Here is a 15547-nt window from a genome sequence, read left to right as displayed (position 1 = left end):
GGACTAGCTCTTAATGTCAGACTGGGTGCGATCGTACCTTGATGTCCATGTTGTGCTTCTTCAGCGTCACCTTGGCCTCGTTCAGCTCCTTCTCCAGCTCGTGGGCGCCTTGCTCCAGCCCCCGCAGCCGGTCCCGGCACTCGGCCGTGGCGGCCCGCTTGGCCTCCAGCTCCCGCTCCATGGCGGCAAACTGCTCGGGCGTGACGTCCACCACCATGGCGCAGCCCATGCGTCCCTTGGCCACCTGTTTGCCTCCGCCGCTCATTGTGCCTGGAAATATGTATTGAGGGCCAAGTTAGTTCCAATCATAGATCTTTCTTTTGCCTGACTCACAAGCGAAGTGGTCAGGAAACTTTAATGCGAGCGCAAAACTAAACGAAAACGTCACAAAGTGTTAAAAGGTAAGCAAAAAGAAAAGAAAATAAAACAATAAATATTTTTGCTCTAAAATACTAACAAAAAATGCAATGGACAGGAGAAAGGGTGGATTAAAATTGATATTGGTTCCCCATGTACAGACGGCATTATAATGCCATGTGCAAAGTTGGCATCTCCATAACAACCTCTTGGTCACATGACATTGTGAATCACCCATATTGAATATGAGAACAGTCAACCTTCTGGTTGATCCAATATTTAAGTATTTGGTTGTACCAAATCCACACAGATGCAGAAACAAACACAAAAAGTAAAACATCAACTTGAAGGAAAAGTAATTTTTCAGCCAGTAGTTAGGCTGTTTCTTAGTTTACTCAAACCACTTGTAAATACACGCTTGTAGAATGATATTTTACAATGAAATAGCTCAATTGTCCCACTTTTATTTCATTGATTTTTCACCTCCGAAAAGTTGTTTTTGAAATTAAATATTCAAGTAAATGATTACTGATTCAATAGTCTTTATGCAAAGAAGAGCAGCATCAAGCACGAATATGATTGTTAGGACCCTTCAAACTACACGTAACCATGCCAGCCAATGATACAGAGAAGAGTTCAAGTAGCACAATTCCCCCCATAGCTCCACGGAAGTTACCTGTGGCCTCTATCAGCTGTCCGTTCAATGTGACCACGCGGTGGCGCTTGCTGCCCTGCAGGCCGATCCGCGTGGCCTGGTCCAGGTCCTTGGCCACCAGGGTGTTGCCCAGCGCGTAGTAGAAGGCCCCGGCAAACTTGGCGTCCTTCATGCGCACCAGGTCATACAGGCGGGGAACGTTCTCCGGGCTGTTGGGCAAAGTGTTGGCACAGAGGAAAATGGGAAAATATTTTATTTTTGTTGGATTGGCTGCTTGTGGAATGCTGTGAGTCTCGATTCAAGACACTTAGAGAAAGTGTCTCTAAAATCCTTCGAAGTTTCACCGGATTTTCGAAGACTGTGCAGAGAGCGGGGCGAGTGCATGTAGAGACCAGCCATTTAACTTTGCACTGGGCCTGCTGCTCCTTAGACATTAAGGTACCAAACATGTAGGGTTTGACTGCTGCAAAGTGGTGGGTCTAGAATTCAAGGACATCCCCTGCCAAAATTTCCAGGGGAGTTTGGTTAAATTAAACTGAAGAATTCAAGTACCATCAGAAATTCTCAGCTCTGACAAATTTTTATCTGAATGTTCTTGTGACATCCTCTGCCTCTCACTACCTCTACAATAAATGAATAATTTTCAAGTGACTCTCATATGACAAGGACACTCACGCTGTGAACTTCTCTTTTGCACTCCGAGCTCGCTCTTCCATCTGAAAGTTAAAAGAAAGACGTGCCAAATGTAAAAGACCAGAATGCTAGACCGAGTATAAATCTGGAATCATAAGTTAATTCTGTGAGGCAGGGTGTCATTGAAATGCACCAATATGGTCGTGTCTGAATAATGTGGCTGTGGCCGGTACCATAGAACGGTATAGCCATGCAACTTGGACACGGCCTATGTCAGGCTTTCTTGCACTTGGCAGGGTAACAGTGGTACTGTCAGTATACAAAACTGGGCCGAGCCCCTGGTTTGTTTTGATTGTCAGATCCTGTGGTGGCTGCCAGGGGAGGACTGTGACGTTGTCCAATCTCGGAGTAGGTGACCTTGGATCTCATTTCACAGAGCAGGTTTCTCGCATTTTGCATTCAAGTAGTAAAAAAGACAACCGAAACTCTTGAACCTTGTTTCTAATGAGACTTCAAACTTTGCGAAACATAATGAAAGAGAATTCCCAAACTCTGTCTAAAAATTGTGACCTTTTGGGTACGGCAGCGAAAATTTCTTCCACCAGCTGACATGACTCGAATGGGACGTCATCTGGGAGAATATCTGCCTCGTACCTTATCCATTGCAATGAAAGTGGCCACGCCCACGTTGTTATCCCTCAAGAACTTGACGCATTTCTCAGCCGTTTCGATGGTGTCCACCACGATGTTGTCCAGCGCACCGCAGGCGGTGGAGATGGCGACATCATACTTGTCATCGATGGCTCCCAAATCCCCCTGGGACCACAGGTAAAAAACATTGCAATTATCTAAATTTTTTAGAATCTAAATTTTCAGCGAAAGTTATCCGTCACTAGAATTTATTTTGGGGCAACGTAGAGCTCCAGAAGAATGCTCAAGAAGAAGGAAAATTCACTTTTGTATTTTTCAAATACATTTGAAATGAGACTGGTTTACAAGGAGCTAAAAACGGAAAACCTTTAACTTTACTTTACCATAGCCAAGTATCAAACAAAGTGGCACAAAAGCAAGTGTCTCGTTATCCATCTTGAAAACTGTTTTCATTCTTCCTTAACAAGGGTTTTATAACCTCTCGGTTCAAAATATGCTCCTAGGTGCCAAGGGGGGAGGGGATTATGAAGAAATGTTGGTTTTGATGTTGCAGGATAAATATTTCTTGGAAAACCCACGGCGTCGGGCAGGGCCAGAAAACCCAATCTGCATGGGCTGTAGAGGTGTCTAAGATTGATTGGCTTGCCAAGAGAGTTTGCGTTACTTGATAGAGTCCTGCACATACAGTGTGGAAGCTATCATTTCCCAAGGCCTGTCCTGTCAGCCAAGGCACTTATTAAATGTGACTGTCAGTGTCTGTCCGAACAGTGGCAGAGTTAAAAAGGGTCCCACAGAAATCTGAAAAGCAAATTCCATGCCTTCCCCCCCTCAGGACTTTTCATAGCACTAAAAGATGACAAATTTCCACAACATTCAACATAACTTTGAAGAGAAAAGTAGTTTGGTATTACCACCGGTTGATTGCCACAGCCACTGGTACAAGGACAGCCCGTTATTCATACTTATTCTGTTATCGTGTCAAAAGTGGCCCATCAAAACTAACCCTTGTATCATCTTGATTTCCATGACTTTTCCAAGACTTTTTTCCCTTCTGACAACACGATTCCAGGTCACCTTACTAATTTTCCATGACTTTTCCAAGACTTTTTTCCCCTCTCACAACAGAATTCCAGGCCACCTTACTAATTTCCCAATTTTCCATGACTTTTCCAAGACTTTTTTCCCCTCTGACAACAGGATTCCAGGCCACCTTACTAATTTCCCAATTTTCCATGACTTTCCGGGACACCTTTTTTCCCAGGAATTTCCACGGCCAATGAGGAACCCTGGTTGAAGCCACTTGGTAATGGCTTAGGCCCGCTCAGTGCAATTTGTGCAGAATGTGCTCACCAGTCTGCCGTAGATGCCTGGGATTCTGCCTCGTCGGGCCTGCTCCATCAGCCCCTCCAGGACCGCCCCCCGGTCCCGGGCCGACTGCAGGGAGCTGCGGGCCTCCTCCACCTTGCTGACCAGGGCGTGCAGTTCCTGGGAGGCCTGGGCCTCCGACTGCTTGGCGGCAGTCAGCTCACCCTGGGCCTTGGGCAGCTGCTTCTGGAGATCAGGGATCCGGCGCTCCAGTTCCTTGATGGAGCTTAGGGTGAGACAAAAGCCAGGCTGTTTTCAACTATCTCCATTAACATTTTCCAAAAACGACCTAAATCCTGCAGTATGAAGGAAACTAGTGGGACATACATCAGAATTTCCAAGCAAATCCAGACCCATACCGTGTGATATATCAGACATAATTTTTGTGAGAATCCGGACTAATACTGCTCAGCAAATTTAAGCTGTAAGCACAAATCAGTTTGGCACCAGTCGCAAGACATACACAATGCATGCTATTTGGGCTGGTAACCTGTTTCTGCTAACCGATTATTGTTTGTGCTTAGCAGCTCCATGAACTTGGAACATGTTTATAGCATCCTTTTCATACTCAGCTCACCTCTTGCGTTCGACCAGGGTGGCGGTGGCATTCTCCAGGTCGGTCCGGGCCTTCTCCAGCTTGGCCCTGGCGCTGTCCCGCTTCCTGACCTGGGTGTCCAGCTCAAAGTCGGCCTCGGCCTTCTTGGACTTGGCCTCGTTGACGGCCTTCTGCATGCCCATCAACTGCTGCTCCTTCACCTGGTGGATTGAAGCAAGTCTCGTTACCGACTGACTTATTATTCCAGGCTGGGTTGAATTTCATAACCTAACAGTTAGTGCTGAGTTGTGCTTACTACTGCAAGTGACAACTGCCACACGAGATTGCTTCGTTGGCACTGAAATGTAAGCAACTTTTCTGTCTGGGATTAAGCCTGCTTTTAATGTGCTTACGGCTTACGGTCTTCTACTAGCAGAAAAATTAGCAGCTCGTTTAGTTACTAGAATCAACAAGTTTGACAATATCACCTCAGTGGTGGAGCTACGCTGGCTTCTGGCCAAACAGAGAATTGAATATAAAATTTTCTGTTTGATCTGTAAGATTTTACAAGGTATGGCTCACGCATATTTAGAAGAACTACCACATGTTTGCGACTTCGGACGTTGCCTTCGTTCAAAACGCCCAAGGTAACTTGACCTTGCATCGGCGTATTGTGGGAAATAATCAAGTACTATGGTGACAAGGCATTTCAAACCTGTGCTCCAAGGCTTTGGAATAATCTTCCACTGCCTGTTAGGGCCGTCGCTTCCTACGCTGTTTTTAAATCGTCCATTTACCGTTTTAGGTAATGTGTATGTTGAAACGTCAGGTAGGCTTATCCTTTTGTAATGTTTTTAATCTGGTCAATTTTATTTGTATCTTTTAAAGCATCAGTAACCGTGTATAGTCTTTTTGATTCTGTTATTAAGTTTTCATTTTTTCAAGGTTTTCTATTCTTGATGTTTTTGTTCGAACGTCCAGCGCCCTGAGATAGGTTTCTATGGAGGGTACTTTAAAAAGAAATTATAATTATTATTATTTTTAGGAGATTGGGCTCGGTCCCGATTTATCCAAACCAAACATGATTGTGCTGCCAAGATGCCTAAAAAACTATGCAGTAAGGACATATATTTCCAATGGAATTCAGCTAAGCCCAGATGGGGGGGGGAGGGAGTCACCCCACCAATGAATACATACTCCTGAAAGCCAAGTCTGAATATGGTTAACCACTTGCTGCCGGGGACTCCGGTTTTGGACACGTATTCTTTATATGCGTAGCCGGGGTCTCTGAAATCGGATAAAGGGAACTGGGCCTTGTAACAAAAGGCCGTACTCGTAACAAAAGACCAGGCTGCTGGGCATTACCAACATTTTTTCACTGTCAAAAGTGGAGATAATCAAGCCTTGTTTTGAAACAGTATACCACAGTTTGGGGCATTCAGTGCAAGCGGATTACCACCGGGGACAAAAGCGCTCCACCACCGCAGCGATGAGCCACACAGCACTGCTGCAGGCTAATCTGGCCCCTATTGAAAAGAGGTCAGCAGTGCACAGTGCCAGTTTCGTGAACAAAAGAAAATTACATAACACCGCACAATCTGGGCTCTTTCTATAAGGCGGCAGGCTTGGCTGAAATACTCCAGAGTCATTAGATGTCTATCAGATTAGAGGAGACACCAGACAGTCCTTCACGTGGCTGTAAGTGTCCAGTAAATGAAGACATGAATGTTTAAAGAATTTTGAAAACAGAAAAAAAAAGAAAATTATCCCATCCCAGCATCATAAATGCCCCCAGCGGGATGTGGCCAAGACAGATAGCGTTTCCACTTACATCTTTCTCGGCCTGCAGGTCCTGGGTCTCTGTCTTCAGCGAGGCCATGATCTCCCCCATCTTGGCCTCCTCTGCCTTCAGCCTCTTCTCCAGGGTCTCCTTGCCGGCCTCCAGCTGCGCAATCTCCTGCTCACTCTTGGCGGGGACAGCTCGCAGCTCCTCCAGCTGACGAGGAAAAGGAAGAATGGACGATGTACAGCCATTGGCCTCGGGAAGTAATCAATTAGTTTACCAGATCAGGAGGGAAATTCTTGGGGGGGGGGTTAGAAGCTTTATTCTCAAGTCATCATAACGAACAAGATGGAGCAGAAGTGCCGTCATTCATTTTAATACTTAAAGATGACCACATGTCCATGTGGCTGTGATTTCTTTCTCATACATGTAGCCCTAACAGTCCTCAATCCTCCAACAGGTGAAGGATTGAGGACTGTTAGGGTTAACTACGAGTGGTAGAAACGCAACTACAACTCTGCTGTGTCTGAATCAGCTAGCAGCGGCTGCGGGTGGCACATACAAATGAAGCGTGGGTTCAGCCACTACTCGGTGACTTCTATAGGTGCCTGTGTTACACACAGCCACAGCCGTGACATTCGGACGCAGCCATTATTATCTCCGAGCACCGAAGCCTCTTAACGTCTTTCAGACCCTCTCACCTTGACCCTCTCTTTCTGCAGGCTCTTGATGAGTTTCTTCTGCTTCTCCTTGGTGTGTTTCAGGTCTTCCCTGCACTTCACGTCCTGCTGCTCAAACTCGGCAAAGTCCGCCTTCTTCTGCTCGGCAATCTCGGACAGTTTCTCGTACGTCCTGCATTAAGACAAATTATTATCACAATCAGGGCTCTACAGTAATTAGTACATCTTACTATGAAATTTTAAACATTTTTGGAAAAAACGAAACTATATGAGAGGATTCGGGTTTAAAAACAGTTTAACAGGGCAATCTACTCATCAAGAGAAAAACTTGTCAACGTGAACGGCAAAGTTGATACAACGTCACATGACAACCGTCAGAGCAGAAATAGTCAGGTAGCGATCACGGCTTATTCCCTCTGACCTGAAGATCTTCTTGCTGTCCTTGGTCTTGGCCTTGTTGTCCTCGGCAAACTTGGCCAGCTCCTCTTTCATCTCCTTGTAGGCTTCCGCCACCTTCTCGCGTTTCTCCTCCGACTTCTTCTCATTTATGCTGCAGTCCAGGCTAAGGACGGGCAACAGACGAAACAAATTTTCCATGTCGCTCTAACACTGACTCCTTCAGAGACATGTTTACGCGAGGGACTTATCAACTATAATCTAACAGTGTCTCCTACTTTGCAGGATATTTTGAGCATTTCCAGCGGTATCTAGACGAGTGTAAAATACATTGGGTAGGGGTTCTTCTTTCCTTGATCATCCCAAAACTTAGTGACTTTTGCAGGATGTGGAATGTTCCTTCGTGGTTATACATTACCCAGGAGTCAAGTGTGAAATACACACGTTTTCAAAGACCCTTTGCTGTCAGTTACTGGCATACGGACATTCAGTGATTTCGGAGCAAACTTCTAATCAGTTTTCCCATATACTGATTTTTTCCTAATAACAATTAGCACCAATGGAAAATAAATTCCACTCCAGACAATTTTTTTTTGGGGGGGGGGACTTACACATATTTGCTGAAAAGTTTGTGCTTCTTCTTGGTGATTTCGTTCTCCGTCCTGAGAAATTCCTGGGCCTCCTTCATGGGTTTCTCCAGTTGCTCCATCTCCGATTCCACTGCCTTCACCCGACCCAACTAAACCGAGAGATCAAACACCTAGTTGTTTATTGCAGAAATGTAAGGGCTGGTCCATGTACCGCGCAAGAGCTACATATTCAGAGCAAAGGAAATCTATGAGAGTTTCTGCACGATCACGGCCTCCCATTTTCCCTTGTCATTTTGCAGTCATGCGAACACACCGTAGTGTCAGGTGACCATGAGTTGTGGCCTTGGGAAGCTAAAGCCAATTGACCACTTTCTTACCCCCGTCCACCTAGCAGTATAAATGGGTGCTGGCATTACCCGCGGAGGAAAAAGGGCATATTCTCAGTCGTTTCATGCCAAGAGAACCGGGGCTGTGCTGATTATTCGGATTTAGATTCAGATCGACTCATGGATGTATCCGAGTGGATTGCAAGGTTCCTAGAGAATCTGTAAAACGAATTCCAGGACTTTTCCCGGACTAGAATACGACAATTTCCATATTTAATGCTATTTTGCAGGGAACAGCTGTTTAGTCTTAAAGAATGGCTGACTGCCATAGCCACTACTAAGACTAAGAATTAACCTGGAAATTTATGTTTATTCCATTATCACATCTGAAATAACCCATTACAAATAACCCTTCCAGGTTTATGATTTCCATGACAGCAAGACTCCCACGACAAATTTCCACAACTTTCCAGGACAATGTCCCCCCTCCCCCCGGATTTTCCACGACCCTGGGATCCCAGTCCTCAATCCCCCCTTGCCCTGCATACCTTCTCTCCCCGCTCCTCGTTGAGCTGCTCCACCGTCTTGGCCAGCTCCTCGATGGGCTCCTTGAACTGGTTGCTCCCGATGATGTCCTCCAGGTACTCCAGCATGCCCTCCTCGTGCTCCGTCTGGGCCTTGGGCTTCATCATGGCTATCTGCTCCACCTCGCCCTTCATGGGGTGGGGGGGGGTGGGTGGTGAAACAGAAAGACCTTCCATGAGAAGGCTTCGTGGCTGAGACCAAGGGTAACCAGGAGTGAGATTGGACTCGAGGAAAATGCAAAATGTCCAAGAAATAACCACCAGAGGTTTTGAGGCTTCAACAAGCATAGTGGTATACATTGGTGTTATCCTATGAAGGCACCCCTTGTAATATCTATTTCTTGCCTTCTATATCAACTGTTACAAATAAAACACCTCAGTGGTAAAGTCAGGAGTTTCTAGACTGTGGAAAAAAATTGCTGTAAAGTTCTTGAAGGACATCTGTTGAAATAAAAAACCATCCTGAGGAAATCTCCACACCAGGCTTTTTCCTTACTTCAGCTTTGTTCACAGCTCTCTGTTTAGGTTTAAGTTTCCTTTAGTCTCAAAGTCTCTAGTTTGGCTACAGACACCCCAAACTGTTTGAAGCAGGGCCAAATTCATTTGGTTCAGTTTTGCAACCTGGGAGGTTGCTGAAGCGGAACAGCCACAAGTTTCAAACTTCCCCAAATATCTCGGGAATAGAGGCAGTGCCAAGGGCTATTTTTCAAACACTGGTTTGTCTGTCTTCAATTTCGGCCAACAAACTTGGCCCTGCACTTCTGACAAAAAAAACAAGTATGTTCAAATCTCGTGAAATAGATGAAAAATTAATCACTAATAGCCATTCCCGTACGGTGGGACGTAAGTTGTAAATCCCAGGTCATCGAGCTGTCTTCCAAAGTTGTAAGAGGTTCACACAACAGTTGTCATACTTTGAGTCTCCAGATGATCGGAAATACACCAACAGTGCAGACTCGAAGTCTTTGTACCTGTAAGATCAAGAAGCGGTTGTGATCCAGGTCAACGCCGCTCAGCTTCAGCAGGGCCGTGACGTCCTTGAAGGACGCCTTCTTGCCGTCCACGTAGTAACTGCTGCTGCTGTCTTGATAGGCGGTGCGGGAGACTACGAAGGCACTGTTAGGCACCACCTTGTAGTCATTGTCACCAGGCTATATTGATGGGAAAATGATTCACGTATTAATGACCTGGGGCCAATTTCACGGAGCTGTTTAATTAAAAGTTGGCAGAAAAGTCGTGCTAACTTTAGCAGAAAAATTTGCTGACCTTAAGCACTATTTTATGGTGGTACTTGGCGTTGTGGTGCTAAAGGCTGGGCGCGCACAGAGATTTCTATTCACAGCCGCTAAGTTCAAGCAAAGTATTCCTCTAAGGTAAGCATACCATTGGCTGTGCTTACTGCTTACAGTCTCCGAGAAACACTTGGCGCCTCTGTTAGCGTGAAATTGTGTGCTAAGCAGTACCGTGAAATTAGACCCAGGTTACAGAAGTTTGACAACTTGATTTTAACAGTATCACCGAGCTGATCCTTGGAACTATCTAGGCTGAAAGTTTTGCTGAATAGTTAAATCCAGTGACCTGTAACATGACGTCATACTTTGTTTGCATGAGTGCTTTCCTATGGCGGTGAGGTTGGCCGCGATCCAGTGAGTCCCCATAGGAAAGCCCACATGTACACAGAGCGTGTCATCATTATCTTTTAGGTCCAATGAGAGGCCTGCTCAGTATAACAAGACCCAACCGTCGAGGGGTTGGAGAAGAAATCTACAAGACCGTCAAGCCAAGGAATGGGGGGACTCTTGGGGTGCTTGATGGCGGCAGACATACTGGTCACACCTGATCAGTCCGCTTACTGTTTGTGTCATTTTGAATATGCGTAAAAATATTAGCTGAACTTTGACACAGGCAATAATGGACTGGTCCTGTGGGGCAACCCCCAACAAATCTCACTGTAACAATGACAATAATAAGACTACAGCAGCCTTTAGGACTTTACAAGTCATGCTCACTCCCAAAAAGCTACAATTATGTAAAATGTGCATTTGGTTATTATGGTACAGAGTGCAAATAAGTAGCAAGGGTTGAAAGATTAAACCTATTATTCTAATTCTTAAAAAAATCCTGACATCCAGAAAAAACACCTGACTTTCCCAATCCGACGGAGACAAGTATTTCTGAGGCTGTGTGCGTGCTTGGATGTTTCTAGCGTACATGTATGATGCCTCGGTACGTATTCTTAAATGCTGTCGGCAATAATTTACAGAAAGTTGAGACATCAATGCAACAGGCCAAGGCTGTTACCCCAGTGTCGATGATCTTCTGGAAGTGGACCGCCACGGAGCAGCTGGTCAGGTTCTGGTGCTGCTCCGACTTGTGGATTAGGACAGACAGCTTCTTGGAGCGGATCTTGGCTGCACGGTAGCCAAACACAAACAGCATGGAGTCGATCACGTTGGACTTGCCGCTCCCGTTGGGTCCGATGATGCAAGAGAAACTCTGGAGGGAAAAGTGGCAAAGTTTCAAATGGAAAGATCCCAAGCGTGAAATTTTACTAGTCTGTGAAGGCAGTAGGATTAGTTGAAACAAGACGAACTGCAGCAAAGCTTGGAATGAGTCCAGTGAAGTTACATGTAAATGCCACAGCAATGATTAAAATGTAATCCGCTCTGAGCGGAACAAAAAACAGAGGGTGCCTGTAACCACCTGTCCTCCTTTTGCCGATCGGGGCAGATTGTCAGAAAACAAAGCAAACTCTGGCAATCTTGAAAACAATTCTTATTTATTACACCGGTAGCCATACAATGGTTTGCAATCTTTCCAAAATTTGATACAAATGACAAATACTTGTACGTCCACAACAGTGTAAGTAATTATGTTAAAAATGTTCCAGTTCTAAAATACCAAACACATTCAATATCCCATATGGTAGAAGATTTTCCTTTGGTTGTCAACCTTTATGTATTCAGGACTTCACCTGCCATTAGTTTTTGCCAAGAGTACTTGGTAACTATTTTGTGAGTTCTCAAAACCATAGCCATAAGCAGATCTTTAATTAGTACATTCAAAGTTTCAAGACCTGATAAAGAGAGTTTGCTCTGAGAATTACAGGTGTTCAAACAATTTAGGGTCCTTGAACTACCTTGTGAAATGGTCCAAGAGAGACCTTCCCGGCATAGGACTTGAAGTTTTCGGTAACAATCTTGGAAATCATGAGCCTGGGCTCGTCCGGAGATGGCGCTTTGGCGACGCTGGTCTGGGAAGTGTCCATGGGTGCTTCGGGACTTTTGGTTTGAGGAATGCCAGTCTGGCTTGGAGAAGGCTCATTTTCTTGGGGGAGGGAATAAATGAAGTCATGCTTAGGACTTGTTTCAGTCTTAAATCGGTTAAATCACCCAGTTTATACAAGCGTAGTGTACCTTTGACCTTTTATACACAATCAGCCACAGAAAAGTCCAGTTTTCGACCTTCTTTTGAGTGAGCCGTGTATGATATAAACTGGAAAGACATCAGATAAAGGTGGTCTTTGGCATTCATTTCCAAGATGAAGGAACATGAAATAACATTTTCCACACAGCTGAGCTCAGAAGTTTGAAGAACACAGGAAGTAATAGATCGATTGCGCCCACTAGATCACATGACCTGTAGTAGGTATCAAACATCAACAAATAAGACGTCCTCCCATAACAAAGTGTGTCATAAGTGTCATTAACCAAAATAGTGCTGCCGGCCGGTAAAGTACTCAGACTACTGATGTGCTTAGTACTATACCGAAAAACGGCTTCATTTTTGGTAAACAACACTTAAAACACACTTTCCTATGGTAGGAGGGCATGTTTGTTGATATGACACCCACTGTAGGTCTTTCGACTCAGAGAGCGCACTCCGTCTATTGCTCTGTTGATGGCGAAAGCGGATGCAGGCACACTTTTCTCTTCTGTCGTTACCTTTATTCTCTTGTGATTCGGCATCGGTCTCCATTGGTTGATTCGGTTCATCTACCGGTCCATCCATTTTGAAACAATGCTGAATAGATGCTCTCAAGGCACTGTCAAATAAAAGGAAGGGGAAAAAAAGTGAATTACAAATATCCAGTGGGCAAGTTCTAACTGAGTAAACAGTGAGGTTACAAGAATGGGTACATGTGAGGGCAGATATGGTTGTGTTCAGCCATTTGTGCCGATATGGCAGCATCGGGCTAGTAGTATACTCCCCAGGGAGCTGAGATGGTTTCAGGAATGTTCACATGTTGTGAGCCCACTGTGCGAGGATAATGATAATATGTCAGCACCTTTAAACGCTTGGATATTATTAAAAGACTTTGACACCTGTGTCAGTGCCCGGCAGGTTACCAGACCTTCACTCCCAACAGGAAGATGGCTGTTTCAGTAAGTCGTAATATACAAGTAATAATGAATAAGTTCATCAGCTGCTCGTGATAATGAGTAAGTAAGCTAATTCATAATAACGATAGTTTCCCACTGACATGACTGAAATCTTTATTTCAGTAGCACCATTGGACTTTCACAGGTTTCCAGAGCGTGTTTTGTAAAAATAGTTTGCTCCCTGGCCGGACGCTTACCATGACTCCCTACAAAAACCCCACGGTTCGAGGCAGGTATGGCCCACTGTGCCCACAGAAACACTGCACACCCTCAAAGAGTGCACCTGTGCCATGGACGTCTTTTCCTACCTCCATGCCTGTACTGTCATGACTGTGACTGTCTCTATTTCAAACAGGCCCAAGCACAAATATAAATTGCTCACGTAAAATGGCTCAATTGCTTAAGTTTCCAATTTGCACACTTTCAAAGACTGCGCTGAGTGAGGGCCACTCAACGTTTCACTTCACTAGCACGTGACCAGTGCTCATCTGTCAACATGGTCGAAATCTGCTGCCGTGCCTCAGCCAGTTTTTCTAGACATTCTAGCGGTTGAAGGTTATTCCATTTATCGCACTTATGTCTGCCTAGTCTGGTTTGACGTCTAGGTATTAAGGGGGAACCCTCCCTTCACTTGGGGATTGTATACTTTGGGACCTCCCAGTTTTGTGTCATTTCAATCTTGCAAAACTGATAAGTCCCTCTAGAAACAAAGGCAACATTCTTTTTATTGCGCTGACTCTGTTTTTTTGAAATTTCAAATTGTAAATTGTGAGAAAATGTTACTTTCTTATACAGGGATTTGTATGTTTTCCCATTTTTTGCTGCAACGTGATAAAAATAAGTAAAATGCCCAGGGCCCTATTTGGTGTAAAGGTTAAGAGTATGGTCAATAATTCAGATTTTCCCAGGCATAGAGGACAACACCATTTGGCCCCTTTGAGTCCCAAGCATGAAATATGGAACAGCCACCAACTGACCAATCCAATCAGAGGGAAGAACCAAGACTCAGTGATGTCATCCTGACCATGAGAATGCTGACCTTAATGTTACACACGATCAGGTTGGGACTAAACCTCAATCTAGCGAAGTCCCTTGTTTCTGCTTATGTCACTGGTTCAAACGGCAGTAACGTCATTTTTAACAGATCACATGATAATGATGTAATTTTCCTGCGAGATTTAGGGAAAATAACAAAATTTGAAATGCCAGCAGCCAATATGATCGCCTTGCCATTACATTTGGGGTCTAACTGACGTCCGCCCGTGGGAGGGGGGCAGACCCCCACAGTTCTGGGGGTACGACACGATGACATGATCATGACGATCGGGCGAACGAACGACGTACATGATGTAGGACACGTTTGTACGTCATCATGCATGTCAATTATTGTGTGCAGTCAAACACACTTAAAACAGAATATTGAGTATTGGAAAAACTTTTTTGTGAAAACTGTTTTGAAGCACGAATCCACATTACACATCAAATCGAAAAAAAAAAAATACAATTCTGACGGCCAAACAGTACAAATTGCGGTACAAACTTACTCAAAATCTCCAAAAATCCGGCCACTGTGAAGAATTGAATATGGCGCTGTACGTTGACCGCCTTTTTTAACAAAAGCTTTGATTGGCTAATCTGAGAGCTATTTAGGCTCGTTCAATAATGTGAATGAGGCCTTGTCTGAAATCGGCTTTTAGAGCTACGGCTAGGTCTATTGTTTGTGTGTCTTTGCGTATTTTTATGGAGTGAAAAAATATTTTCAAGATGTACTTTGCGTTGGAGAGATGTTAATTTATATTATGGGGTAATTTATATTTCGTTGCGTAAGGGCATTATAGACCTAGTACCTAGCTCCAAATAACGGCAGATTCACAATGTTTTACAGTCACTTCGCCCATTTACCACTTCGCCCACAACCACTTCGCCTAATTGTCACTTCGTCCATTTGCCATTCGCGGCACGTCACTTCGCCTTCTGCTCTGCTTTTGTCAACTTGAACATCATTGAAAGGAGAGGAAGACAAAAAAACAACTGCTCAATCCCTCAAAAATTCATCCTGAATGCCAGAAAAGATAAAGGATTAACCAATTAACAAGAAGTGGATTTTGAGGCAGGGTTTTCTTTGACGTTGAGCCGATGCAAAGCTAAAAGCGGCCCGGGCGCCGGCGCTGCGCAGGCACATAGCGAGCCTCAGGCTGAGAACCAAGTCGAGGAGGAGGCCTTGTACATTCAAAAACTGACATGACATTATCAGAAACTTCCGAAATATTTCAGGGATATAATCCTTGCTCTATGCAGAATTAGAGTCGTCTTCAAGCATCAATTAGTTTAATTTTTCGTCTTTCAGGAGGTCTCAGTGCCCACATAGTAGCTGTTGCAAAACTGAACTTCAGAGCGTTGTGACAGAAATTACCACGCTTTTGAAAGTGCTTTTATTGTGTCTAAGTCTTGATTTTGATTAGTGTATCAGCAAAGTTACACGCAATAAACCGGTTGAAAAGATGAAGAGGCTTGTCGGTTAATCACAAGGCTTCTTGCTCGTGACACTACTATAGGGCGTGCACTTACCACGCGAAATCTTAATTCAGTGTGTGGGTGGATGACTCTTGG

At 44.6% G+C, this 15547-nt stretch overlaps 1 protein-coding gene across 2 annotated transcripts in view; it reads right to left on the bottom strand.

The window, feature by feature from the left end:
• Positions 1-15547, bottom strand: part of LOC147796734 (structural maintenance of chromosomes protein 4-like) — a 178299-nt gene that overhangs the window by 8322 nt on the left and 154430 nt on the right. The window contains exons 1-16 of one of the 2 annotated variants that reach the window (XM_087145965.1): positions 14482-14543; positions 12500-12600; positions 11695-11882; positions 10857-11051; positions 9527-9706; positions 8520-8684; positions 7667-7794; positions 7081-7221; positions 6681-6831; positions 6028-6192; positions 4239-4417; positions 3647-3887; positions 2300-2461; positions 1688-1728; positions 1034-1221; positions 38-270 (exon numbers count right to left, since the gene is read on the bottom strand). In XM_087145965.1, coding sequence (XP_087002091.1) covers positions 38-270; positions 1034-1221; positions 1688-1728; positions 2300-2461; positions 3647-3887; positions 4239-4417; positions 6028-6192; positions 6681-6831; positions 7081-7221; positions 7667-7794; positions 8520-8684; positions 9527-9706; positions 10857-11051; positions 11695-11882; positions 12500-12566 — 2424 coding nt within the window. In that variant the 5' untranslated portion in view covers positions 12567-12600; positions 14482-14543. Of the gene's footprint in view, positions 1-37; positions 271-1033; positions 1222-1687; positions 1729-2299; positions 2462-3646; positions 3888-4238; positions 4418-6027; positions 6193-6680; positions 6832-7080; positions 7222-7666; positions 7795-8519; positions 8685-9526; positions 9707-10856; positions 11052-11694; positions 11883-12499; positions 12601-14481; positions 14544-15547 lie in introns of those variants that run through there. The other variant, XM_087145966.1, reaches the window with a different exon arrangement.

The sequence above is a fragment of the Acanthaster planci genome, linkage group LG14 (genome assembly GCF_054643075.1).
Source record: "Acanthaster planci isolate LZ-2023a linkage group LG14, COTS_SCS, whole genome shotgun sequence".
In the NCBI taxonomy this organism is placed as follows: Eukaryota; Metazoa; Echinodermata; class Asteroidea; order Valvatida; family Acanthasteridae; genus Acanthaster; species Acanthaster planci.
Note: the sequence above shows the minus strand (reverse complement) of the source record. Positions and strands in the feature narration are given on the sequence as shown.